The sequence below is a fragment of the Neltuma alba genome, unplaced genomic scaffold, assembly GCF_004799145.2.
Source record: "Neltuma alba isolate B1F8T4 unplaced genomic scaffold, ASM479914v2 tig00010341_pilon, whole genome shotgun sequence".
Lineage (NCBI taxonomy): Eukaryota > Viridiplantae > Streptophyta > Magnoliopsida > Fabales > Fabaceae > Neltuma > Neltuma alba.
This window is the reverse complement of record NW_021635251.1, coordinates 292,265-319,465: the sequence shown is the minus strand read 5'-3', so window position 1 is coordinate 319,465 and position 27,201 is coordinate 292,265. Positions and strand designations below refer to the sequence as shown.

General features: G+C 32.3%; 1 protein-coding gene and 1 long non-coding RNA gene across 2 annotated transcripts; one reads left to right on the top strand and one right to left on the bottom strand.

Moving 5' to 3' along the window:
• Positions 1–434: 434 nt before the first annotated feature.
• On the top strand, positions 435–2,566 carry LOC114755792 (probable WRKY transcription factor 27). Its single transcript, XM_028944664.1, has 3 exons — positions 435–1,190; positions 1,338–1,451; positions 1,571–2,566. Exons 1-3 carry the CDS (start codon positions 532–534, stop codon positions 2,142–2,144), a joined length of 1,347 nt encoding a protein of 448 aa, XP_028800497.1. The 5' UTR covers positions 435–531; the 3' UTR covers positions 2,145–2,566.
• Positions 2,567–19,817: 17,251 nt separating this feature from the next.
• On the bottom strand, positions 19,818–24,505 carry LOC114755791 (uncharacterized). The gene is made up of 4 exons (XR_003741360.1): positions 24,377–24,505; positions 24,145–24,219; positions 23,970–24,037; positions 19,818–19,923 (listed from the first exon to the last, which is right to left on the bottom strand). It is a non-coding gene; the product is annotated as an uncharacterized LOC114755791 (long non-coding RNA).
• Positions 24,506–27,201: the final 2,696 nt, after the last annotated feature.

Here is a 27,201-nt window from a genome sequence, read left to right as displayed (position 1 = left end):
CTTGCCACCTTTGGCTGGCCCCCACCCTTTGACATTTTGCCAAGTCAATCAAAAAGGCATCCCAATTTCCCCACCTTTTCACCAATTAAACAATTAAACCCTTTAAGAAAAACAAAATCTGAAACTTAAATAAAAAAAATTCTATCGAGAGTGTTTATCTCTAAATGGGTAGGTAGGATCTAATTAAAATAATAACTCTAAATATTATATGATTTGTTGCCAAAAACAAATTCACTTTCATTTCTCATATTTTATTATTTGATTTTTAAAAAAAACAAATCAAATTTTCTGGATATAAATAATTAACAATTACTCAAGTCAGCCAGTGCTCCACCACCATTCTTCTTGCTTCTTCCATTCCTTCTCTCTCTTTCTAAAGGCTTTTCCTTAACCCAAAAAGTCAGCGCCGTCCTTTGTGCATCTCTTTTCTTTCTGGGTTTTTGCTTCAAATTGGCCGAACACTCTCTGATTATGTGGGAATTTACAGATCTCTCTCAGTATTATTACTCTCTTTTGTTCTCCTCCTGCTAAATGGCCGAAGGCTGGGATCTCTCCGCCGTCGTCCGAGGTTGCAGATCCTCCTCCCCTTCCTCCGCCACTGCCGCCGCCAGCACCACTACTTCCATTACGACACCGTCGTCTTCTTCATCCAAGGACCTTTCTTTACCATTAATCAAGGAAGAAAATGACATCTTCTCTTTCCCCAGTTTGACACAACCCAGAACCAGTGGGTTCCAAGAACTACACCAATTGTTCAGACCCTTTATCCCCACCACCACCAAAACCACCACTATCTCTACTAGTGGTTGTGGCATATATCCCAATTCCTCTTTTACTGATTTTGCAGGCGAAGGGTCCAGTAGTTGTACCAATAATAATAATATAGATACTGCATCATCATCATCATCATCACTTGTTGCTTCTGGTTCTTATGCTTCTCATATTAGGCCTCATTTTATGCCTCAAGCCTCGCCCGCCTCCACTTCTTCTTCTTCTGGCTTTCAAAGATTCCATGACCAACATGTACAGCAACTCCAACAACAAACTCAAATTCAAAATCAACTACAATTAGTTCATCAGAAACAGCAATTTCAAACACCACCAAATCAGATCAGCGGTGGTAACAGTAATAATTCTGGTATGACTTTACCAAATACGCAAGCTGCTCAAGCAATCAGATCGAGAAAAAGGTATATGGAAATGGAATCTTCTTTATTTCAGCGTTTTATCTGTTTTACAAAGTTACACACACACGCGCGCGCGTGATCTTTGACTGTGTGATTGTTTGTGGCTAAAAATGGCGCATTTCTTTTATTTGCGTTTGTGTAATTCTGCAGAAAGAGTCAACAGAAAAGAATGGTTTGCCATGTAACAGCTGAAAACCTCACCGCAGATTCGTGGGCCTGGAGAAAATACGGCCAAAAGCCTATTAAAGGCTCCCCGTACCCACGGTATGAACATCTCTATTTTCTCGGTTTTCTCACAGTTTCTGTCGCTTTCTTGGGAAAACTGAATTTTTCTGGGCTGTGCCTGTTCTGACTTTGACGATGCATTGTGCTATTTATCGCAGGAACTACTATAGATGTAGCAGTTCAAAAGGTTGTGGGGCCCGGAAGCAAGTAGAACGGAGCAACACTGAACCAGATATGTTCATCGTCGCGTACACCGGAGAACACACGCATCCGAGACCCACCCATCGGAACTCGCTCGCCGGAAGTACTAGGAACAAACCGTCAACGACGACCCGTCAACCCGCCTCTCATGAATCTGGATCACCAAGCACGATCGCAAACCGGGCATCGTCATCTTCACAGCTTTCGCCGACGACGCCTTTAATGGCGGTGGCTACGAAAGACGAGTGCGCCGATGAACCCATGTTAAGCAATGAAGCCACTAGCCCTTTTCCAGAAGATGAGTTTGACTTGGCCTCTCATGATGACATTTTGATTCCGAACATGGCGGCCATGATGGATAAGTTCTTGCTGGGTGCTGGTGAGCTTCACAGCGCAATCGGACTTAGTGGCGGTGGGGGTACTAGCACAAGCGGCAATTCGGTGGATGGGTCGCACCAAAATGTTGAACCCGGCTTGGCTCCGAATCTACAACAGCAGTTCTCCCCTCTCAGCCGGTCTAGCCCTGGTTGAGCCAACCCGGTTCGGTGTTCGCCCTCACTGTTTCCGTGCACCATGGGAAACGACATCGTCTCAGTTACTTTCTAATTGGTTAGGTTAGAATCAACTGACATATAAATTTTTTTATATTTTGATTATCAGATTTTTAAAAAGGGTTATATCATCGATAAAATCTGATAAGAAAAATATAAAAAATTAGTTTTATATTGTAAGAGGAAAAGATTCTTACCAGAGATTTTGTACTAGACCTTTAGTTTTAGATGCCCAACAAACAGACCTTTAGTTTTAGTATTTACCGCTTCGTTAACGAAAGGTGAGTTTTGTAGTTGATTCTTGTCGTTTTAAGTGTTTCTTATTTGGGGCCAGGCTTGTCGTTTATTGAGTTTCCCTGTTGCCTCTTTGAAATCTTCTCATTATTGTCACGTGTGATGATGACCGCCCGATCATGATTTCCCATAAGTCACGTGTTTTTTTTTTTTCCGAATAAAGTTGTTAAGTGTTTTGTATATATTAATTAGATGAATAAATATTAACAGTCTGATATTACAAATAAACTAAACTCGAGCTCTCACTTACCAAAGGTGATCATTGTCGTTTAAGGGTTTTCACGGGACAGTCTTGTCGTTTATTGGGTTTTAATGTTACTTCTCGGAAATCTTCTTGATCGTTGACCGCCCGGTCATTATTTCACATAAGTCACGTGGGTGCTATTATTTTTTTTTCCACCTAAAAGTTATTAAGTATTTTTGACAAAAATTGAAATGGCTAACAATATCTGTTATAAAGAGAATTTAACCCACGATCTTACTAAAACAAAACTTGTAATACTATTGATAACAAAGTTGTTAAGTTGAATCATCCAGGTTGAAGTTGTTCGTTGAGAATATAATAACTCCTGAGCATCTGCCACGCTGGCATATAAATTTAAAATACCCGATTTAATAAGTGGAAGAAATTTCAAATGTGACTGTTGACAGGTCAAAAATTTAAATCCGAATAGTGCCAAAGTACACATATGATCAGGATAGTAATATAAAATAGAAACAATAATTGAGGGGGGAAAAAAAGAAATTCAAGAAAGAAGTTGGTGTGATGTGAGACACGGCATGGGGATGCTCATTTTGTGTCGATATGTGAGATAATTCAGTCTTGGGGGACGAGGTCAAATCTTTTTTATTTTTCGGTACAAGAGCCAGTCAAATATATATTATTTAAGGTAATTATTATAATTATTATATTATTCTGGTTATTTAGTTCTTCTATTAATTATCAATGGGGGTTTCTCTGTCTTTTTTAGTGAAAAGATCAAATATATTAAAATGATAATTTATACACCTACGGACGATGACTTGTAATCTAAGAAGCGAGAAGGCAATAAAACATTAGTTTTATATGAGGAATGACTCGAGGAAGATGTGAGTAGCGAATGAATATCATTTTGCAAGGTTTCCCTGAAATTTGAGTGAGTTAGGAGAACATTGAAGAAATTGCTCTTGTATGCCTGCATAAAAGTCAATGAAGCAAAGAAAGTAGAGACGATTTGAGTCACCCAATACAATATCAATCTCAAGAAAGAAATGCAAAAAAAAAAGAAAAGTGAGGATGATAAGAGTGTAGTATTCTTTGTCAAGAACTAATTTTTCTCATATAGACGTGGATAATTTATTCTTAACTTTAATTAAAAAATTCAAATTACAATAAAAGATAAATTATAAAAAAAGGCTCAATTTTATTTGAATTACAAAGATTTTTTTTTGGGTATCAAAAGAGGCAAAACGCTCAAATTAACAATTATTCAACGAAACAAGTCTCGGGCAAGTAGAGCTCATAGAATCTCTATACATTAACGTCTGCAATCTTCCGGGAGGCTCATTCAACCACTGTAAGCCAGAGTAAGAGAATCAGATTCTACTATAACCTTCCTGTAGTTCTTCTCGGCCAACAATAAAAAACCTAACCAAGCATCCCAAAGTTCTACTCAATTGCTGTACATTTTCCCAAATTATTCACAAAACCTCTTAACCATTTTCCCTTCTTGTTTCTGAGTAAACCACCACAGCCTACAAAACCAGATTGACCCTTAGCAACACCATCTATGTTCAACTTGACCCACCCAAGATCTGGAGGCTTCCATCCTATAGATCTCCAACCCTTCAAAACTCCTCCATCTCCTATCTAATAGGCTCCTTTCACTAAATCAACATACTTCCAAACAGTATTTATACAAATCCTGCTTACTTCAAAATCATCATCGAATAAAACTTTGTTTCCCCAGAACTAGAGAAACCAACATGTAATACCCAAAGCAATATTCCATTTGACACAATCATGTACCACAGCTTTACTACTTAGATTGCTTAACATCCAGTCATTAAGATTCATATCAAAGAAAACATGAGTGTCAAAACCTGAATATATCTATAGCCAAATTTTCCTTGCTTCCTCACAATCCCTTAGAGCATGTAAAACATTCTCTGAGTCCTTACAGCACCTGCAACAAATAGGGGAACCGAATCCTACTTTGAATATCCTTTCTAGTGTCAACAACCCATCAATTGTAGCGACCCATAGGAATGTCTGAATACATCGGGGCCCTCTCTATGTCCAAATCAATTTCCACAATCCATCACCTTCTTCCCTCTTAATTCCTGCTAACTAGTCATACATCTCAGCCACACTAAATCTCTGCCTTATAAGCCAATCCATTTAATTTTGTCTTTGCCATTCTCATCACAAGACGACAAGCAATCAGTGGTCAGTGCGAGAGCATCCCTACTTAAATATTCACTCAATCTCCCCACATCCCATCTACCATCAATCACGTATTCCACCACACTATTTTCCAGTTCAACCCTCCCAGGGATATTATCACACATGTCCAACACATTCATTCCCTTCCTTACCCAGCAACTTCCCTAGAACTTCACTTTTCTCCCATTGTTGATCTCCCAGCCTACATTTTTTGTTATTTCTAGCCACAAACGACCTACATTTTTCCAAAGCATAGGGTCAACATTTTTAACCACACAATTTTCTATCAAGTTCGCATTTCTGCCATACCTACTAATAAGCATGCTTGAGCTTACTTTATGGGAATTGGCAATCACGTCCCACCCAGTCTTGTGCAAAAAGGCATCATTCATTACTTTAAGCTCCTTCAAACCATAACCTCCCAACTCCTTTGGCTTACACATGGTCTTCCAACTAGTTGTGTGCAATTTCTGCCTCTCTCTTGACCCCCCCAAATGAAGTCACATTGCATCTTCTTAATTTCTTTACATACTCCAACTGGCATATCCTCATGAAGCATGTTAAAGATTAGTATTTGTTGTGTTACAGCTTGTATAAATGTCAATCTTCACGCAAAGGTCTGCACTTTATCAATTAAGAATTGGAATTTTCCCCTTGACCTCCTCCCATATGAGTTATGCGGCCCTAGGTATTTCCCCATCTCAGAAATTGCCTAGAACCCACAACCTTCAATAAGTTCCTGCTTTCTCTCCTCAGAAACATTTCTTGAAAACATTACAGTGGTTTTCTGGCTATTGTCCTTTTGCCCTGACATGACTCCAAACATCACCAAACATCTCATAACCACCTCTAATTGCTTTTTATCGGCTTCACAGAATAACAATAGGTCATTTCCAAAGAGGAGATGAGAAATTGGGTCCCTCTTCTTCCCATACGTATTGGTCTCCAATTCCCTTTCTCAACTTCACCAAAATGATACGTGTTAACTTCTCCATATCAAGCACAAACACGTAAGGTCATAGGGGATCCCCTTGTCTCACTCCCCTAGATGGAAACAAATTCTCAGATTTCTCTCCATTCCACAACAATTGAATAGAAACAATTTTAACGCAAGCGGAGATGACATTAATTAAAGTAGTAGGCAATTTAATCTCTTCCATTACCTTATGTAGAAAATCCCAGCTCATATGATCATAAGCAGGAAAGTATTATTGTAGCAAAGGAGGTGGCTCACTTTATGGGTAAGTTAGGAGGTGGTAAAGGGTATATGGTATTGAAGATTGACTTAGAGAAAGCTTATGAATTACATAGATTTTATTTACTTACAAAACAAGGTCTGTTTGCTTTTTTTTGCCATTAAAAATGTCTATATAGTTTTAGTAAAACTCAATGGAGGTTTATGTAATTCTTTTAGAAATTAGAAATATTCTTCGTCAACAAGGAAGAATAATAATATTCCTCATACATATATGTAATTTATTATTGACTTTAATCAAAACTGTTCAAATTAAATCTACTATCAGACTATACTACCTCCTTAATATAAGAGCTAGTTGATTAACTTAAAGTAGATTAAAAAAACTAATTAAGCTAGTTATTTATAATAAATAAGTATGTTTTTTTTAAATATCTTTGTTAATCAGGTATATTAATTAGAACTATCATTATTACAAGGACTGCCTTGAGAAAAAATGAATAAATATGAAAGACAATGTGGATTGAGAATCTTATATTTAGAACTAAAATAAAAGTCAAACGAGTTCCTATATTAAGGACCGGAGGTAGTATTTCATTATTTTGAAAGGATTTTTGGGGTATACTTTTTTCCTATTTGATTCACCATTTTATTCGTAATTAATTAGGTTTTTTTTTTATTTTTTGACAAAAAGTTATATTTTAATTTTGAAAAGATGAGACAAAAATAAAAATAGTTTATTAATATATCTTTTGAGCAAAAGCATATTAATATATCATACAAAAACAAAATAGATTGTCATTATAGATTCTTTTTATTATTTTTTGAATAAGGCTACGTGTACAATTTTGACATATATACCCTGAAAATGCCAGAGGTTTTTTCTAGTTTACATAAAAAAAAATAAAAAAATCATTTTCATTGGATGAGCGCTAAATCTAAACACGAATTTAATAGTGCGAGTGTGTAAAATGGAGGGATTTATTTAATGGTGAGTATAGATAGTACAAAAATGATGATGATGAGAAGCAATGTTGTCAAACTCGCGAGTTTAAGCAAACTCATAGTAATAATATAAACTCGGATCGTAAACTCGTAAGAGTTTACTTTTATTGATAAACTAGTATTAAAAGTGTATAATCAAATAATTAATATATAAACAATGACAACAATTTTATTTAAATATATTTTAAATTTAAATAATTGAAATTATATCCATCAATGTTCATAATTTATCATATTCAATAAAGAAATCTCTATAAAATCTTTACATAAAGTCCCTAAATATAATCAAATCCAAAAATTTAACACGAGTTTAACAGCGAGTTGACACGATTTTGTAAGCTAAAAACGTAAAATTAGTAAATTCAGTAAATAAACTCATAAGTTTAACCGAGTTTAAGAATGAATCAACACGATTTTATTAGTTAAAAACGTAAAAACATTAAACTCGGAGAGTCAACTTGCGAGTTTGACAACAATAACAAGAAGGTAGGGGTGATGCAAGCTGAAGTTCGTAAGCAGAATTTAAATAATAGAAGTGAGATTAGATGGATTGACCAGACTTTAATGCAGTCATAGAGGTCATGCTTTGTTGAGTGGATAAGAAGCATCATTTTGAAAGGGTAAGGCAAGTGTCCGGACCCCATGATCTATTGGCTGTTTTGGTAAACGGTGATGTGTAAATCTTGCTTGCACATATGAGGGATAATGATTGAGGGTTTCTTTCAATAATAAAACATGATATTGAAACTTAATCTGCTTCTTTTAGTCATGCTAATAAATTGATGAATTAATTAATCTTTGACTAAAGTATACTTTTAATTTTTTAATTTTATATAATGTTTTAAATTAGTCCCTTAATTTTAAAAAGTTTATTTTTAGTTTTTTAAATTTAAAATTATTAACAAAGAATAATAATATTGAGATTTTGAGCGTTAATAAAATATTTTCAAATCTTAATATATTAGCTTAATTTTCAAAATAGCCATCATTAATTAAAAAAAATTGTCATTCAAAACTAACCAATTTTAAACTAAAGGACTAAAACTGTAATTTTTAAAAGTTAGGGACCAAATTGAAACCTTATATAAAATTAATCATATTGGATTTGATATATATATATATGTGTGTGTGTGTATTCCTTTTGAGCATGAAATAACTTCATTTCAACTTGAAAAAAAATAAAAGTATGTTAAATTTGTGCTTTTGTAACAGTTTCTTTTTTTGGTTACTAGTTTAGATATACCATTTAGACTTTTGGTGTATAGATTAATAATAATACTCTTTTAAATAAGTTTTGTATTTTTGACATTATGTTTCGATGGATAGAAAACGAAGGGATGAGAAAATGGAGGAAGAGAGAAAATAAGAGGAGAAAAGTAAAGAGATGATGTTATCCCTCCTTGTGTTTGGATATAAGGGAGAAAAGAGTAAAAAGAGAAAAACAACAACAACAAGAAGCCTTCTCCTACTAGGTCGGGTTGGCTACATGAATCGTACAACGTCAATGTGCTCTATCAATAATTAAGTTTTTAAATATGTTGTTGACCAAGAGGTCCTGTTCAATGACCTTGTTTAGTATTTTTCTCGGTCTTCCCCTGTCTTTTTTCATAGGACTCCAAACTGTCCAAACTACCATTCTTACCGGGGCCTCCAATGGCCTTCTCTGTACATGCCCAAACCACCTCAAGTGATGTTCAACCATTTTCTCTTCAATTGGCGCTACACCTACTGTTGCTCGTATAATTTCATTTTGAACCTTATCTTTTCTTGTATGACCTCACATCCATCTCAATATCCTCATTTCTGCTACTCCAACTTTATGCTCTTGTTTTTCCTTTATCACCCAACATTCACTATCATACAATATAGCTAGCTTATGGTAGTTCGATAAAATTTTCCCCACTATGTTTGGTATGGGGTTTTCGGAGGGGAGGGGAGAGGAGTTGGTCCCCTCCACTTGTTTGGTTGGTGTAATTTTTTAGGAAGGGAGAGGAGTTACTCCCCTCCCCTTGTTTGGTTAAAATATTTTTTAAAGAGGGGAGAGGCTCTTCTCCCCTCCTATTTCCTTCTGACCTCCCCTCCAAAAGTAGGGTTTTTTAGAGGGAAGATGAGAGATGAAATTTTAAGTTTCAAAATTAGCCTAACTAAAATATTTTAATTCCTCATATACCTTTTTGATTTGTTAACCCCTAATCAGTCGTAAATATTTCTACATAAGAAAGTTTTTTTGAACACCTAGCAAGAGGTTGTTGAGATAATTGTCTCCATAATTAATGAGCATTTGTGAACCTTTTTTTTTCCCCACCTTCTTCTAATTCCAAGAGGCCATCAGTATTTTCTTTCACTTTCAAGGTCTTTTCTCTGATTGAAATCTATCACTCACGACTTTTTATCTTGATATCCTATAAGTGTGTGACTGTGTCTTGTAAGTCAAAATTGGTGAATTGCATTATACATATAGTTATATCTTGATAAAATAAAAAAGTGAGAAAATTCATTTAAATTTTATGAGGTTAAAATAGTGAATTTTTTATTAGAACAAAATAAGGTATCATTAAAATTTCTCCCTCCTCTCCCCTCCAATCAATCTAAATAGGAGATCATTAAAATCTCTTCCCTCCCTTCCCCCTCACTCCCCTCCCCTTTGTAACTATCCTCCCCTTCTCTTTGTTAAAATCCCTCCCCTCCCTTTCTCCTTCGAGCCAAACACAGTGTTAAGCTTTTCAAGTACCTTCTTATCGCAAATAAGTCCAATAGAATACCTTCACTTTAACCAACCAGCTTGTATTCTATGCGAAACATCCCCATTAATTTCACCATTCTCATATATAATGGATCCTAGATATTTGAATTTTGATACTTAAGGAATGATTTGATCTCCCATCTTCACCTCCAAATCACCATTGCCTTGCCTCCCCCTAAAATTACAATGCATATATTCCATCTAGCTCCTGCTCAAACGAAAACCTTTCAACTCTAAGGTCCTTCTCTATAACTCCAATCTAGAGTTAATCTTTTCTTTTGATTCAGCAATAAGGACTATGTCATCCACAAAAAGCATGCACTTAGGGATTTTTTTCCTTAAATAAGCTTAGTTAGAACATCTAGAACAATACTAAACAAGTAAGGACTCAAAGAAGGTCCCTGATGTAAGCCAATCTTAATGAGAAAGTCCTTTGTCTCACCTCCAGGCATTCTTATGCTAGTAGTTACCCCCTTATACATATCTTGTATGGCTTTGATATAAGCAACCTGTACACTTTTTTTTTCCCCAAAACCTTCTAAAGTACTTCTCTTGGCATACGATTATAAGCTTTTTCTAAGCCAATAAAAACTATATGTAAATCCCTTCTTTTACTTCTATATCTTTTCATTAATGCCCTTAATAAATAAATTGCTTCTACTATGGATGTCCCTGGCATAAATTCAAATTGGTTCTTCGAAATAGAAGTCTCTAATCTCAACCTATGTTCAATCATTTTTTCCCACAACTTCATCGTATGGCTCATAAGTTTTATCTCCCTGTAACTTGCACATTTTTTAATATCTCCTTTATTTTTGTAAATAAGAACTAACTTGCTTTTCCTCCATTCATCCGGCATATTCTTGGAGAGTAAAATTTCATTAAAAAGCTTGGTTAACCACCTTTCACCCTCCTTACCTAAACATTTCCAAACTTTGATAGGAATACCATCAGATCCAACGACTTTACCATTATCTATTTTCTGAAGAGTTGCCTTAACCTCTCCAATGCAAATCCTGCAGTAAAAAGCCAAATTCTAATCATCTTTGCTAATTAGCAAGTCTTAGTCATTGAACAATTCATAAAAGTAAGCATCCCATCTATCCTTAATATCCGCATTAATAACTAGAACTTTACCTTCTTTATCCTTTACATACCTCACTTGATCCAAATCTTTCTTTTTTCTCTCCTTTTGCTTTGTAATCTTGTAAATATTTCTTCCCCCCTTTTATTCCTAACTCCTTACAAAACTCCTCATAAGCTTTAGAAAATGCTTCATTCACTGCTCTCTTCGTCTCTTTTTTAACCAAACGATACTTTTCCCAGTTTTCCTCACTATTGTACAAATGTATAGCCTCAAAACAATCTCTTTTCTATTTGACTTTCTCTTGTACGCTCTTATCCTACCACTAGTCTCCTTATCTCTCTGACCATGACCGTTAGATTCTCCCAAAAATGCTTTAGCAACCATATGAACCTTCTTAGCCATCTCCTCCCACATAATGTTCACTTTGCCCCGCAACTCCCAGATCCCTTCCTTCAAAAGGGTCCTTTTGAAAAACATCCGCTTCTCACCCTTTAACTGCCACCACCTGACTCTGGGGTTTACCACTTGATGATACTTTTGTTTGATACTCTTAAAACATACATCAAGGATAAATACCCTATGTTGGACAGCTATCCCATCCCCAAGGATCACTTTGCAATAAGTACAAAGTCTTCTATTCGGATTCTTAACCAAAAAAAAAAATCAATATGTGATTTAGAGGCTCCATTCTTGCATGTGATTAAATGCTCCTCTCACTTCTTAAAACAAGTGTTAACAATCTTGAGATTGTATGCAAATGAAAAGAGAAAAAGAAAAACCATGGAGTACATCGATTTTTAATTTGATATTTGTACATTTTTCTCTCCTAATTAAACACTATATTTTGCTTTGTTAGCATGATTAGTTTTTTATATCAGGGCTAACGTTATTAATAGAGCAAAGTTACAGAAGCTAGAGGTGCTAATAGAACAAAATTAAAGTATTTTATTAAGACAAAAAATACACAGGTAGCAAATTAAAAATTAAGGAAAACTATAGCTATCTGCAAAATGATTTTCTCAAAAGAAAAAGCAAGGCATTTATAATGACAACAATGCTCTTATTTAATTAAGTAATGCTATGAAAAATAAATTCAAATAAAAAATTAACACTATGAGATTAAAGACTAAAGTCAAATTAAAATGACATTAATCTTATATTTTATCTTAACATTAAAATATTAAGCAAAATACATTTCCACACAAGTATAATTAATAAAAAGAAAGTTAAAATAAAAATAAACATATGACAATAAAAAATGATATTCGTATATGCTAATTTATTAAAATAAAATTATGCCATAATTGGGCGATAGCAGCCTAGAAACTATGAACTTTCTAAGTCAAAAAGGAAACAAACTATGAACTTTTAAAAGACTGAATTGTAGAATAATATACAAACACAAACCCAAAAAAAAAAAAAACCTTCCTAGCCACGCTTATAAGACCGAAAAGGATACACACACATGTATAAGGGAGCAAAAAAGGATATATATGAAGGCGATCTAACCAAACGAAGCGGGAAAGTACTTGCGGGGGTGAGATTGCGCGAGTGAGGGCTTACGGACACAGGCAAATTTCAAAAGCTGGTTTTCTTTCCAAGATCACTCCAATATCTCCCCACCATTGGAGAGAAAATTTGGGGATTAAAGTGCATGGGTCTCACTATTTTTTTGGCACGCTCGAGCACTCTCCCACCCAAAAACGCGCATCATGCGGGGAATAACCTCCATCCGTAGAAGCCGCATCCAAAATGGGTAGATCCGATCACCAATAGATGGTGGGATAAGGCAAATAATGGCCAAGAAGAGTGGCACGTAAAATCGTTAATAAAAAATTTTATATTTGGTTGGATGGAAGTGAGTTAAAAATTCTACAATTTTATCATATAACCCTTAATGGAAGAATATAATATTATTAAATAAAAATATATTTTAACCTTATAAAATGATAATAATATTAAAAAATGCTAGATAAAAATGTATTATAATTTAAGTAAATATTAATATTCAATATAAATATAAAAATCCTTATAGATATTAAATGATTAAAAAAATTAAATAAAAAATATAAATAAAATATAATAGAGAAGTTTGAATAATAATGAAAATAAATTGATAAGCGAAAATGGAAGGAAGCATGACCAAGCAATTTATGAATCCGAATGAACATAAATGAAGTTAATTAAAATGTGAATTTTTAGAGGACACACATTTCTTGATTTAAATTTGAATTGGTTAACTTTTAACTAGTACAGTTCTCATGCAATGCAGGGGTTGTGAAAAATAATTTTTTATACTCTCTTCGGTACACATTATAAGTCATTTCAACTAGTTTATCAAAGTCAACAAATAATATTTAACTCATTAAATCTATCTCAAGTTAAATTTTTTTCAACTTTACCCATAATAAATGAGGTTGTGAAGGAGGGAGAAAAATATAATGGGTCACATTTAAGTATTAATTGCAGAAGCAAAATTGACAAATAAACACTAACGAACCCAAAGAATTGACTTATATTGTGAATCGCAAGGAATACTTTAAATTAAAAATAATTATTAATGTATGGAATGATTTAAAGTCAAGATTTTCTAATTTTATATATGATGAAGTTGAGGACTTGTGCAATGAAAGGGTCAAATTAGCAAAATATGAATATGAGCAAGTTTTGTTAAACATAACAATTAGATGTAACAAATTGTTAGATTTAAGGTTTTGATAATAACAAAATGTGTAATTAAGTTTCTGCATACATGTTAAAATTGTTCGATCAAATGTTGGATCATCGTTTAATTGAACATGTGTTAGATAAATCACTATATATTATGAGTTCAGATGCTATTGAGTGTTTATCGATAACATGATGGATCATTACTGTGCTAGATAACCTGATAGATAAATATATTATTCGATCACCTGTTCGAACTTTGGTAAAATTTTTAATTTAAGTACTACCAAGAAATTATCAATCACTTGATCGATAATTCCAATGTTCGTTAAGATATCAAGTTAAGTGGATAATTGTTCTCACTATTAACAAGGGATTAATTGATCACTTTATCGATTAAGAGGTTATTGATCATGTTTCAGATAACTGGTAAGTCTCTTCAACTCATATACTGTTTGAAATACTTTATGGTTTATTAATCATCTTATCGATCATGCATTTATTGATAACCAGTTCTAAAATTATTTGACAAAACTTCTTTGGTTGATCGATCAGTTATTCAATCAAGTCCCTCTCTATTTTACTCAATTCAAATGCCTCTTGGTCAATAATCGATCACTTGATCAATAATTAAATTATTGATCACTTAATTGATTAATCTCACGGTTTTCTATCTGAATCAGTCTAAGTTTTTTAGAATAGTTTTCTCTGACAGTAATCGATCACTTAATCGATAATTTAATTCTCGATCATTTAATTGATCAACGTCATGTTTTTCTGTCATATCAGTCTAAGTCCTCCTAAATTGCTTTTGGGATAACTTGTTCAATCAAGTCTTTATCGATAACATCTCATATTAATGTGCTTAAAATTATTTTCTACAATTATCGATAAGTTGTTGGATAAAGTGAATTATCGATAATCTGTTCTATAAAGTTCAGATATACTTCTTGAAATTGTTCTTGACGATATTTATCAGAAAATATGATATAACTATCTTTAAGCTTTTCTCAGCCTTCATTAAAGATTTTATACTCTTATGAAAAATAGAGAAGGTTCCTAATTGAATTTACAAGCTTTTTAACGAATTTCAGAAATATTTTCTTGTTGACTTTATTTCACCATTTATCGATCACATGTTCCATAAATAAATGATCCGTAATAACATCGATAAACGACTTCATTTTTTAAGTCTGATATCCCCTCTATTAATCGATAACTTAATCGATCAAGGGTTTATCATTCAGGACTTCGATAATTTGACTCTCTGATTATTTGATCTGTGATTTTATGATTTCCATTTCCTGTATTAAATCAAAGGATCATCATTTATTATGTTATTCACTCATATTCACTTGAGAAGAAAACTTATCTTTGTATTGAGACATTTCCTATAGGTTATGATGCTCAACGGATACATTTTATAGGCTCAAGCTACCTGTGTCAGAAGCATTTATTACAAACAACTGTTGTAACTATTGAGCACACGCAAACGATATCCCAATGACTACAAGCTCTTGTGTCTAACAAAAATTGAAGATCTCTAACTATAAATTGCACGAAGAGCATTGAATGAAGTAGTGAATACATCGAGCTACCAACTGACGAAATTAATCTCTACATTCATTACTTTGTTTTTTTTGTACCTGAGCTTCAGTGTTTATCCCAGATACTCTTGAGAGAGAATCCATAAATCGTTTTCTACCTTCAATGAGCAACTTAAGAATCTAGGATTCTTGAGGGGTTTGTAACTTTACAAGAAGTAAGAGGGAGTGATTGAGAGTGACTCAATTGTTGTATTGTGACATTAAGAGCCTGTTGATTGTGAGTGGAAAACTCAGAGGCGCTCTGAGAACTGGATGTAGGTCAAGTGGTTGAGACCAAACCAGTATAATCTCATGTGTCGTTCTTCGTTTGTTCATCCTCGGTGAAATCTTTCGAAACTTGTCTCCATCGCTTTAATTGGTTATTTATTTTATTAAGTCAATTTTTTATATATCACTTAATTCACTCCCCTCTTAGGTGAAACTGCCACTAAGACAAATGTGTTTGTTAGTCATTCAAAAAGACTACAAAAACAACTGATCATTGTATATGCAACTCATACTAACATAAATATTATAGTGTAAATTACATTATTGGGAGAATTAGAGAGAAGGACTAATGAGAAGTGGGAGATGATCATAAAAATTAAAGAGAAAATTACACTCAGGTCCCACACAAGACAATTAATTTACAAAAAGTCCCTCAAAATCCCAAAATAACTCCCAAGTCCCCAGGGACCTGTGTGTAATAAATTGTAATTGTGAAATTATCTATTTACCCCCATTCATTTACAACCTCAACAGTGGCTGTTGACAACCCGAGAAGAAGTGGTTAACAACCTCGGTAGTACCCTTGGTATCCCACAGAGTGAGTTGTCAGGGACACCGCCGAGGTTGTTAACCACTTCTCCTCGGGTTCTCAACAGCCACTATTGAGTTTGTAAATAAATTACTGCAATAAAATTAATGAGAGTAAATAGGTAATTTCATAATTTCAATTATTACACATAGGTCCCTGGGGACTTAGGAATCATTTTGGAATTTCTAGGGACTTTTATGAATTAATTGTCTTGTGTGGGACCTATATGTAATTTTTCCAAAATTAAAATTGTTTTAAAGGACCAAATATTCAAATATAAATTTAAAAATATCATATCGTCTCTATCCAAAGCTCATATTTTTTCTTGCATTTTGATTTTAAAACTAATATGAATTAATAATGAATTTCTATCAAAATTTACAACCTACGTAAAAATCAACTAAAAAATACGCAAACATTGTTTAGTTAAGTAAAAATTAAAGTTTTATTTTCTTTATAAAAAATTTTCTTTTTAAAATGATCACAAATTTCAATTAAAAATAAAAATTTATATAATTTTATTAAAATTTATATTTTTACATAATTTATTATGTACACAGTTTTAAAAAATTCAAAGAAAATTTGAATAATTTAACTTTTTTATTTTACAAGAAATTTATATAAGACTTAGAGACAAAAAAATTCGTGCAATGTTAAGAAGTTTAAACAATTTAGATGATATTTTATAATTTTATGTAAAATTTATAACCACAATTGCCTTTATTAATCGTAATCCAAAAATATTGTTAATACAAAATTTCAATAAATCCTGTAATTTGTTTTAACCAGAAATAAATCCTATAATAAATCACAATACAAACAAATGATAATAAGGTTTTTTTTGGGTGGAGAATGATGCTTTTTTAACATCTTAATCTACTAATTACTAAAATACTAGGTAGAAAATTTAACATATTTAAAATTATTTTATTTTAAAAAATTATTTTTTAGGGTATATCCCTTATTGTAATTTTTTAAAGTGAAATATACTTCCTCTTATATTTTTTATTTTATTTATATTAATATATCATATAATTAGGCGGCTTTTGTTAAATGATTTTGCGGTGGGTTCTTGTAAAATTATAAGATATTATCTGAATCTTTAAATTTCTTATCATCAAATGAATTTTTTTTATTCTTAAATTTGATATAAATTTCTTATAAAATAAAAAATAAATTATACGATTTTTTTTACAATTTCTTGAAACTGTGTATATAATAAATTATATAATAGTATAAATTTTAATAAAATTATATAACTTTTATTTTCAATTAAAATCTGTTATGGTTTTAAAAGTAAAATTTTAATTTTCTTATGAAGAAAATAAAATTTTAATTTTTACATCATAAAACAATGTTTGCATATTTTTTCAATTGCTTTTTACGCAAGTTGTAAACTTTAAAAAACATCAAGTTTAATTTAGTAAAACTTATTAATTCGTATTAGTTTTAAAAATAAAATATAGGAAGAAATATAGGAAAAAATGTAAGGGGTTTGGATAGTGACAATATGATATTTTTAAATTTATATTTGAATATCTGGTACTTTTAAATAATTTTAATTTTTATGATTCTCTTCTATAAATATCACTCCCTATTGGTCCTCCTATCTAATTCTCCTTACATTATTTGCTTCCGCAGGACATACAAGCAGGTCTTGTATTTGTGTATTTTCAATTTTTTTAATAAATTACATTATTTATATCTTGACTCGTTATTTATCTTATTTTCATATTCATGTATAAACCAACAATGAATTTATGTAAAATATATGATATAGAGCAAATATTTCTTATCTTAAGAATGTTCAAACAAAAATTTTTAATTAGAAAACATGCGTTTCAAATGTTCAGGAATTGTTTTTAGTCAGTGAGAAAACGAACATGTATCCCTTTCTGATGCCTCTTGGACCTATGCTGTTTTCAATATTTTTAATAAATTTTATTATTTATATACGGGCTTCTTATTGATTTTAAGTGAACACATGTCCTTTTGAGATGCTAGCTCTTTACAGTTTTTAATTTCTTAATAAAATTTAACTATTTATTCCTTGTATTTCTATTAATATCATTTTTATATTTATGCATGAAATTAATGAGGAATTTATTCAAAACATATCTCATATTAACAAGCATTTCTAATTTAAAGAACTTTTAGAATTTTTTTTAAGTTTGTCTTTGTGCTTAAAAAGTTTGGAATTGTTTTCACTAAGTGAAAAAGTAAACATATATCCTTGATGTTTATTTTAGGATCAATGTGTTTATCTATTTTTAATAAATTATATTATTTATATATTCACTTGCTCTTGATTTCATTTTTATATTTATAAATAAAATCAATAATCAATTTATTCAAAACATAATAGATATAACAAATATTTATCATTTTAAGAATGTTTGAAGTTTTTTTAAGTAAGGATATGTGGTTTGAAATTTTATGAATTATTTTCACTAAGTGAGAAAGTAATGTCCCATTATAATGCCTACTTTCAGACCCGTGCAATTTTCACCCATTTAAATAAATTAAATTATTTATATTTTAGCTTACTATTAATTTACTTTTTTATGTTAATGTATAAAATTAATGATAAATTTATTTAGAACATATCATATATAGCAAATATGTCTTATTTTCATAATTTTAAGTGTTTCTCTATCATGGTTCTGTCTTAAAAGCTTAGGAGTTATTTTTACTAAATAAGAAAGTGAATATATGTCTTTCTCCTGTGCCTGTTATTGACCCATGCGGTTCACTTTTTTTTTTTTTTTAAATAAATTGTATTATATATCTTTATATTGACATGCCTTTAATTTTATTATATTTATGCACAAAACCAATGATGAGTTTATTCAGAACATATCACATAATATTTCTTAAATGTTTAGATTTATTTTTAAATATGGATTTGCACTTTAAAAGTTTGAGAATTATTTTCACTAAGCAAGAAAGTAAACACGCGTCCCGTTATGATGAGACTTGTACAACTTTCTCAATAAGGAACAAATTGATACAGAGCAGGAAAACAGTCCCTGAAAACTAGGGAACGAATCTAGCAAACTAACTAGTAAATAAATTTGAATCTGAACAGTAATAGAAAATATCATGCACACAATTACAAATAAAATTAAATGAAGGTAGAAAAAAAGGGACTGTCAAAAGTTCCAAAGAGAGTTTATCTCTCTATAGCATGTATAACATCCCATGCTCCTTCCTCCAAATAGTCACGTCAACCCTTCTTGATCTTTGAGACAGCTTCAATCACAATAAGAATGAAATATCAGATAAAAATGAGAAGCATCCAGTTAATTAACTCAAATAGCAAATGCTCACTCATTTCCATCCTCTGCCATGCATCCTAAACCCTGTCAAGATATCTTCTAAAACAAAGCCATAGATCCATCCAATTTGCAGACAAAAGAAAATAAAATAAAAACATACTAAATGAAGATAACACCAATCTAACATACCATAATTTTCCAAAATGACGTGACTTTAAAGTGGATATGTGAAGAATATGCTGGCCATTGAGGCAATGATGAATCAAGAACAGTCAATAATTAAGAATATACTCCTCCGGTCCTTATTATAAGACCCAATTTGACTTTTTATTTGGTCCTAATTATAAGACCCAATCCATTTTCTCTCTTATATTTTTGTATTTTTTTCCAAGATAATCCTTCTAATAATGATAGTTTTAGCCAATATACTTAATTAGCAAGGATATTTTAGGAATAACAACACTTATTTATTATATATAACCAACTTAACTTACTTCCTTAATCTCCTCAAATAAGTCAATTGGGTCTTATAATTAGGACCGGAAGAGTAATTCCATATGGCTCCTCCAATCGGGCCCAATCCTCCAGTCCCAAGCAGCTGCATATTCTTCCATGTCGAGATATACTTTCCACACATCTCGACCCTCATTATTAACAGAGACCTAGAATTATCACATCCAAAAGTAGTATAGATTAGCAGTTAAATCTGAAAACAAAAGGATGCACTCATAAGAGGGTGAAAGCCTGAAAGATAGAGTTCTTATCATAAGCATAGAACAGACTACCAGGGGCACCACTACATAGTCCAATAATACCCTTCATTGCTGCATCTGAAGCTCAATCACAGTGAAGTTCCTCCAGGATGTGCTCACTAATTTTATTTACAATTTACAAATGTTTAAACTTAGAACACAAGCATAAAACTACCTAAGAGAAGCATTTTTTACATGGGAAATATGAAGCAAACAATTGTACAAATGATGAGTAGACGCACCTTGTTACAACCCCCGTAATTCATGGCAAATAAACATTTTTAAAAGGATAATTACTTTAAAAGGCTAGCCATGGTAGGAAGGATAAACATAATCAAATAGAAATTTACCATAGTCAATAACAAACCAAATCTTTAACAGAGTAGTAGCTACTGTTCTAGAATAATAAAGATAGTTAATCAAATAAGAAAGGATCAACATTTGATTTTCCATGTATATATCAAATCCATCAGCAATACTCTGGAATCTCAACTACAATTAAGACCAATTGTAAATGGGCTAGGACATTGAAGTCCACCAAAATAACTACCACTACTGCCCATTATCAATTGCAATCAAAATAACGATCACATATGACCAAAAAGGGCTCCGCCCAATAGTACAAGTCTAGAATGCAGCGGAAAGGCTATGATAATGTTAACTAAAACAAAAAGGCCCTAAAGTTTGGCAATATACATCAGTCAAAACATGTATATCAAAATAGAGGCTATACAGAGTGGAAAGGAAAACTCAAGCCTCGGACACCTTCCCCTTGGGACCAACACCTGAACCCTCGCCTGAAAAATGTTAAATAATCACGGGGTAAGTCAACTTGACCCAGTAACCACAATTCCAATTCAACAAGTATCCAGGGAGTGATTACAAGATAGCTAAGCGGGCAAAGTACAATTTCAAATAACATATAAGTTAAACATCTTTACAGAAAACAATATATAATAATTCAGAAAGTAACTTGCATGCATAGGACTTCATCAACCATCCTTATAACCTCCTTGTAACCTCTGACAGAACCCATGGGCTATTCACACATAACAGGATTCATCTCTTTTACAAGACTACACCAAGCTCTCCAATAATGAGGTGTAACTCGGCCAAAAGTTACAGAGCTCATATCGGACCATGGGTTCCCTTTCCTTGGAATATGGAAAGGTGTCATGTCCCTTGGGCTGACCCTTGACCCGGCCAAAGGAAGGGTGATACCGAGGGCCCTAAGAATGTTAATGCCAACCACTGGGCGCCAAGTGGCGGCTATACCACGTGGTATAAATAATCAGACCTCCCACAACTACATTTTAGCACAACCAATACAGCTCAATCCAACCATCCAATTCTACACAATTTCATATCCATAAAGTATTCTCATATTCAATAATCAAATTTGTTCAACATCAACAAGATATTCATAAGATGAAATAATTCATGCCCACTTAACTAATAAATTTATCAAAACTTAAATCTTGATATAGATATATAAATTACTTTTCATACAGAAACCACCATAACACATATTGAGAACATTTATAATATCAACACATGCTTATAATCACATCAACAAGCATACAAGGTAAATTAAAAAGTGGTTACCTCAAGTTCTTAACACAAGAACTAAAAGTAGGAGGATTCAAGACCCAAGAGCCCAAACCAAGCTCACTCTACAATAATAAATTGATAAACATATATTAATATAAAAAGACTAATTAATATAGCATTAAAATAGTTTATTAACTAAATCCCCATAATCGGCTTATCTAAAAATTTATCCTTAGGAAAAAAAAAAATAATAATTCATCTATTCTTCCAAGTGACAATTCCTAGTACTTCCCAACTCTATTTCTCTCATTCACATCATTAATAAGAATATTTCCTTTAAGTCATCCAAAAGTCTCCAAAAAGTGTTTATTTTAACTCTTAGAAAAATAGTCATGTACCATCTATGCCTCCAATCATTATTACAATCCTATTCCCTTCTTCCATTTATCATTTCCCATTCATTAGAATCAATAACTTATAATATTTTCCTCAATTTACTCCAAACACCCAATTTCCACTACTTAAAGTCTCTCCAAGAATCATTAACATTACTATTTCAACAACAATCCTCAAAGTTTAAGCATTGAATCCTCAATATAACCTCAACTCAACTAAGAGATAAATTTCGAAATTAATATCATCATTAACACTAATCACCATTTCCCAACCAAACACTAACTTATATTGTCTCAAATCAACCATCCAACTAAAATCTAAGTCATAAGACTCTTATTCTAACCACATAAGCTCTATTAATATCCTAATACTAAATTAGAAGCCTTAAAAATTAAAAATCTAACAAGCCCTAAAAATATTCATTCTGCCATAACTTAGAAAATAAAAGAATAAGCTAAATAATAAAAAATTTTATGATGAAGATGACTTACATAGATATTTTATATGTACCCAAGTAGAACCCTTCCTTTCTCACACACTCAAACCACCTCTCACACCCACTCATTGTCGCGGCGCTGCGAGGACACGGACCAAAGGAAAAACAGCGAAGCGGAAAAGGAGAGGGGGAGAAGCATCTGAAAGTGGGGGTACGTGTACCACCCCCACTTGAAATGAATATTTTTTTTTTTTATTAAAAGAGGCCACGGCCCAAAAAGGGGGCTTACACCCCCCCTCCTCTCGCTGGCAGTGGGTGGCCCACGTGCCACCCACTTGCCTTTATATATATATATATATATATTAATATTATTATTTTTATATATATGATTTATATGTATATAACAGAAATTATGATTTACAATTTATTCAATAACCTTTAATATTAAATATTATGAATTAATCTCACCTATATAATCTAAATCCTATAATAAGATTAAAAAAAAAAATGGAATGTTACACACCTTGACCCTATTGCCTGTCAGTAGCAACAAATGAAATTCAGGCAATCACATATAACTTGGTTTAACTACATCTACACCCTTGGTTTAACTACATCTACACCCTCATACAATTTTGAGTAATCCAAAAGAGCCCTGCTTTCTACAAAATTTTCATCCGTGTTTGGAGAACCTAAAAATTATTCTTTGCAGGTATTTTCTTTTTGTTGTGTCTCATAATATCATTAACCGTGTTATCGTATTACCCAGTTTACATTTAGTCTCTCTCTCGTATTAAATGTTATACATGCTGAAGGACGAGTAAGACAATTCATATTCAAAATATTCTCTATTTTGCCTCCTGTCTTTTCTCTGTAAAGCTCTCTTTTATCCCTGGGTTAGAGCCAAGCTTTATGGTAACAATGCCTGTCTCTCTAATCTTAAATCTCTAATGGTTCAAGCAACCAAGAACCATTTAGGTATGATGGTGTGCTCTCATTTTTTAAACTTTTTCCTTTGTCATTGCTGCTTCTGATTGGTTTTGGTCTATATCCTTCTAAACCTCCCCTATTCACACATGCGATCAACTTCACTGCCATCTTCCTAAATCATTGTCATTGACATCTCAACCCAATCTACCACAGCTTGAACTAAGCGTAGTAATAACCATCTGGCACCTATTTTGTGAAACAACTATGACTTTCACGAGGCCAATTCGCCCCTCTGCCCATTTCCCTGCTCACCCAAAGCCATTAAGCATAGATGGGTACTCACAGCTCTTGGATGATGAAAATCAATTTCAAATATTATATTTAGTGGTTTTTTTCTTTTCACAAAAACTAGATCTCTCAAGTCACACTAGAAAGGAAAAGTAGGAAAGAGAAGAGCAATCTCACAAGAACCCAGAATTCTACTCTGTAGCTTGCGATGAGTGGCGTTACTCACCCAAATCAGAACAACACTTGCAACAAGAAAAACAACAACAACGATGAGAGGAGAAGAGGGAGCAAAAGAAACGAAACAAAATCTTTTTTTTTTGTTGGGGGGGGGGGGGAGGACAGAACAACGTAAAACCTGTGGGCTAGAGAAGCACCCGAAGACGACGAGTGTTGTTTCTCTCCCTTCTTCATGGTTTTCATAGCCTTTGCAAACGCCGAAAAAAGTAACCCATTTCACAACAAACACTAATATCAGATTATCAGCACAAGCAAGTTTAAGAGAAAACATAAACAAATACGTAAATGCTAACCCTCTTTCACCCTAAACTCCACTCCATCAGATTTTGATACAAGTGCTCCATCTTCAAGCCGAGCTTCACATTTAACTGCATCATTTGGGGGCAAAGAGCATAGTCAGGACTCAGAAGTCAACATACACAACAAATTACGCTGGAAATCAAAGAAGGAGATGATGGGGGCTTTAATCTGAGAGAAAACATTCCAATAGATGAAGAAAGAAGAAAGGAATCGAGAAGAACTGACCGGGGATGAAGGACGCCGCTAGAAGACGAAGAAGTTCTGCTCGCGATGTTAAGCAGTGAGCACAGGAGAAGTTTTGAGGAATCGAATGAAGCTTCTTGGTTCAGGCATACCCTCGATCTCAGAAAGCAATGAAGAGGAGCGACCAACATTCCGCTAATGGTTTATATAATTTTAATTAAAATATGTTAATAAATTAAAATCCTTTCTTCTGGCCAATTTTCGAATTTTAAATTTCCAGCACAAGAAAAACTCATCGCATAACACAAAAATTTAATTTCTAATATATTCACAAAATTAATTAGTAAAGATATTTTCAAATTCAGTTGGCAGTTATAGAATTAGGGATATACTCCTCAGGTCCTTAATATAGGACCTAATTGATGAGTTGGTTTTGGTCCTAAATATAAGACCCATTTCTCATATTTATCAATTTTCTCTAAATTACCCCTATGGATACTTCTTCAACCATAATCAAGTAGAAGAGGAAGATGTGGTATTAAGAAATATGATTATGGTATTTTAAGAAAAACGTGTCATATTTCTTATAATTAACTAATTTACCTAACTTCCTTAATCTAATCAAATTAGTTAAATGGGTCTTATATTAAGGATTGGAGGAGTATTATTTATTAAATTGTGAATGCGGGTTCACATAATTTCAAAAACAATGGCTGAATTTACGCACAAATTGAATGGACAGTTACGGAAAACATTAATTTAAAATAAATTAGTGTAGATATTTCCAAATTCGCTGGGCAGTTATAAAACTGGTATATTACTCCTCCGGTCCTAATTATAAAACCCAATTGACTTATTTGAGGAAATTAAGGAAGTAAGTTAAGTTGGTTATTTATAATAAATAAGTGTTGTCATTCCTAAAATATCCTTGCTAATTAAGTATATTGGCTAAAACTATCATTATTAGAAGGATTATCTTGGAAAAAAATGCATAAATATAAGAGACAAAATGGATTGGGTCTTATAATTAGAACCAAATAAAAAGTCAAATTGGGTCTTATAATAAGGACCGGAGGAGTACTATTTATTTAATACAAATTATAATCATTTAATATAATATTCTTTACAAAGCATTTTTCTTGTAATTAGTAATTTCTCGCAATCTTTTTTTTTTTACATTTAAAAAATCATCCTAATTATCAATGGCTTTTTCCAAATTTCAAAATTAATTTTGAACAAAATTTTTTTCTATTTATCTTTGAGGAAAGCCTGCGCATGATATCAATATGCTTTGGTCAAAAAATTGCCTATATTCAAAATTACTTGCGATAAAAAAATTTCAAAAAACTTGGAACGCGGAATCTCAATTTTTTTGCATTTAAAAATTCATTCTATTTATTTTTTAGAAGAGTCTGCCACGTGGCATGATATAAGCATGCTTTGGTCTTTGCTTTTATATAACTATTTTAGTACTCGTACAATGCATATGTATGAATTCGTGATTTTTTATATCATATAAAAAGTTGAATTACCACAAAATAATTAGTCGAAGATAACATTCTGTTTTAAATCATAACTTCATGTTAATTTAAAAAATTGAATATCCATAACATTTCAAAGCATGCAATATATATAGCTTTATTATTATTAACATTTTATTGTTCAGCATTATATCCATTGTTTAAATAAAATCCATTATTTGGTAGAGTGGCCTCTTTTGAAAATTTAGGTAAATTAAAATTAGTGCATACTAAACATCAACAAATTTGACATAGTTATTTTTTATATTTAAAGAGGATTCCTAGAGGAAGCAGGGGCTTTCACTTCTGTATTAAATAGTGAGTTGAAACTCACATATTTGATTCAATAATTACATAGTATAATTTTATAGTTGATAGTTACATAGGACAAAAGCAATATTGCTATGTGATATGCAAAAAATTAATGGAGACAAATTGAGTTGAAACAACATATTTGATTCAATAATTACATAGGCTAATTTCTTAGTCAATAATCACATATGATAAATATCAACAGCTACTTGATCAATTACTTGTTCCAAAAGGCCGCCTTTAAAGCGAATATAAGCAATAAAATCTTTTAGCTCGAGCTTCTACTGAGGATTCAAGGTTCAACCTTCATTATGGACATTTTGAAGAAACTTCGGTTTCCAATTGCAGGGTCACTTTTGCCCCTTAATCCTCAGATCCACCTAGATAAAACATTGAGTTAAAAAAAAGAAGATAAGTTTTATCATATCTAATAACAATAAAGCATCTTGGGAAAGCTATGATATATAGTTTAGTAATGAAGAGCTTGATCAGTTAACAAACTGTTTTGGAATCAAATCCGTACTCCATCATATTCCAAGAAAAACATTTTGCTAAATAAGTTAAGAAAATTCAAAAAAAAAAAATGAAACAGCAATCAATTAAAAGTGGTTGCAATGTACAATAACATCAAGCTTAGTCACTAGTCCAAAGAGAATTTTCTTCTATAGGATGCATAGCATCCCATGCTGCTTAACTAAATAGGCTTGTCGACCCCACTAGGTGATTGAGCCATCCTCAATCACAATGATAATGAAATATCAAGGGGAAAAAAGAAGAAGCATTGTTAATTAACTCAAATAAGAAAGGCTAAACTTTCTTAACTGAAAAGAAGGCAACAAATTAAAGCTTTTACTGCCATCTTCCAACGTGTAAATAGATGAAGTGTTACCTTTATAATATACGTCACATGATCCATTAAGTGCCGCCTTCGACGGCAATGATGGTATTTATTTGACCAAATTGACCTGTACGGAGTAATAGTAGCAACATGAACAAAAGGAGGAAAAAAAGATGACTTTCTATGGTCATATCATA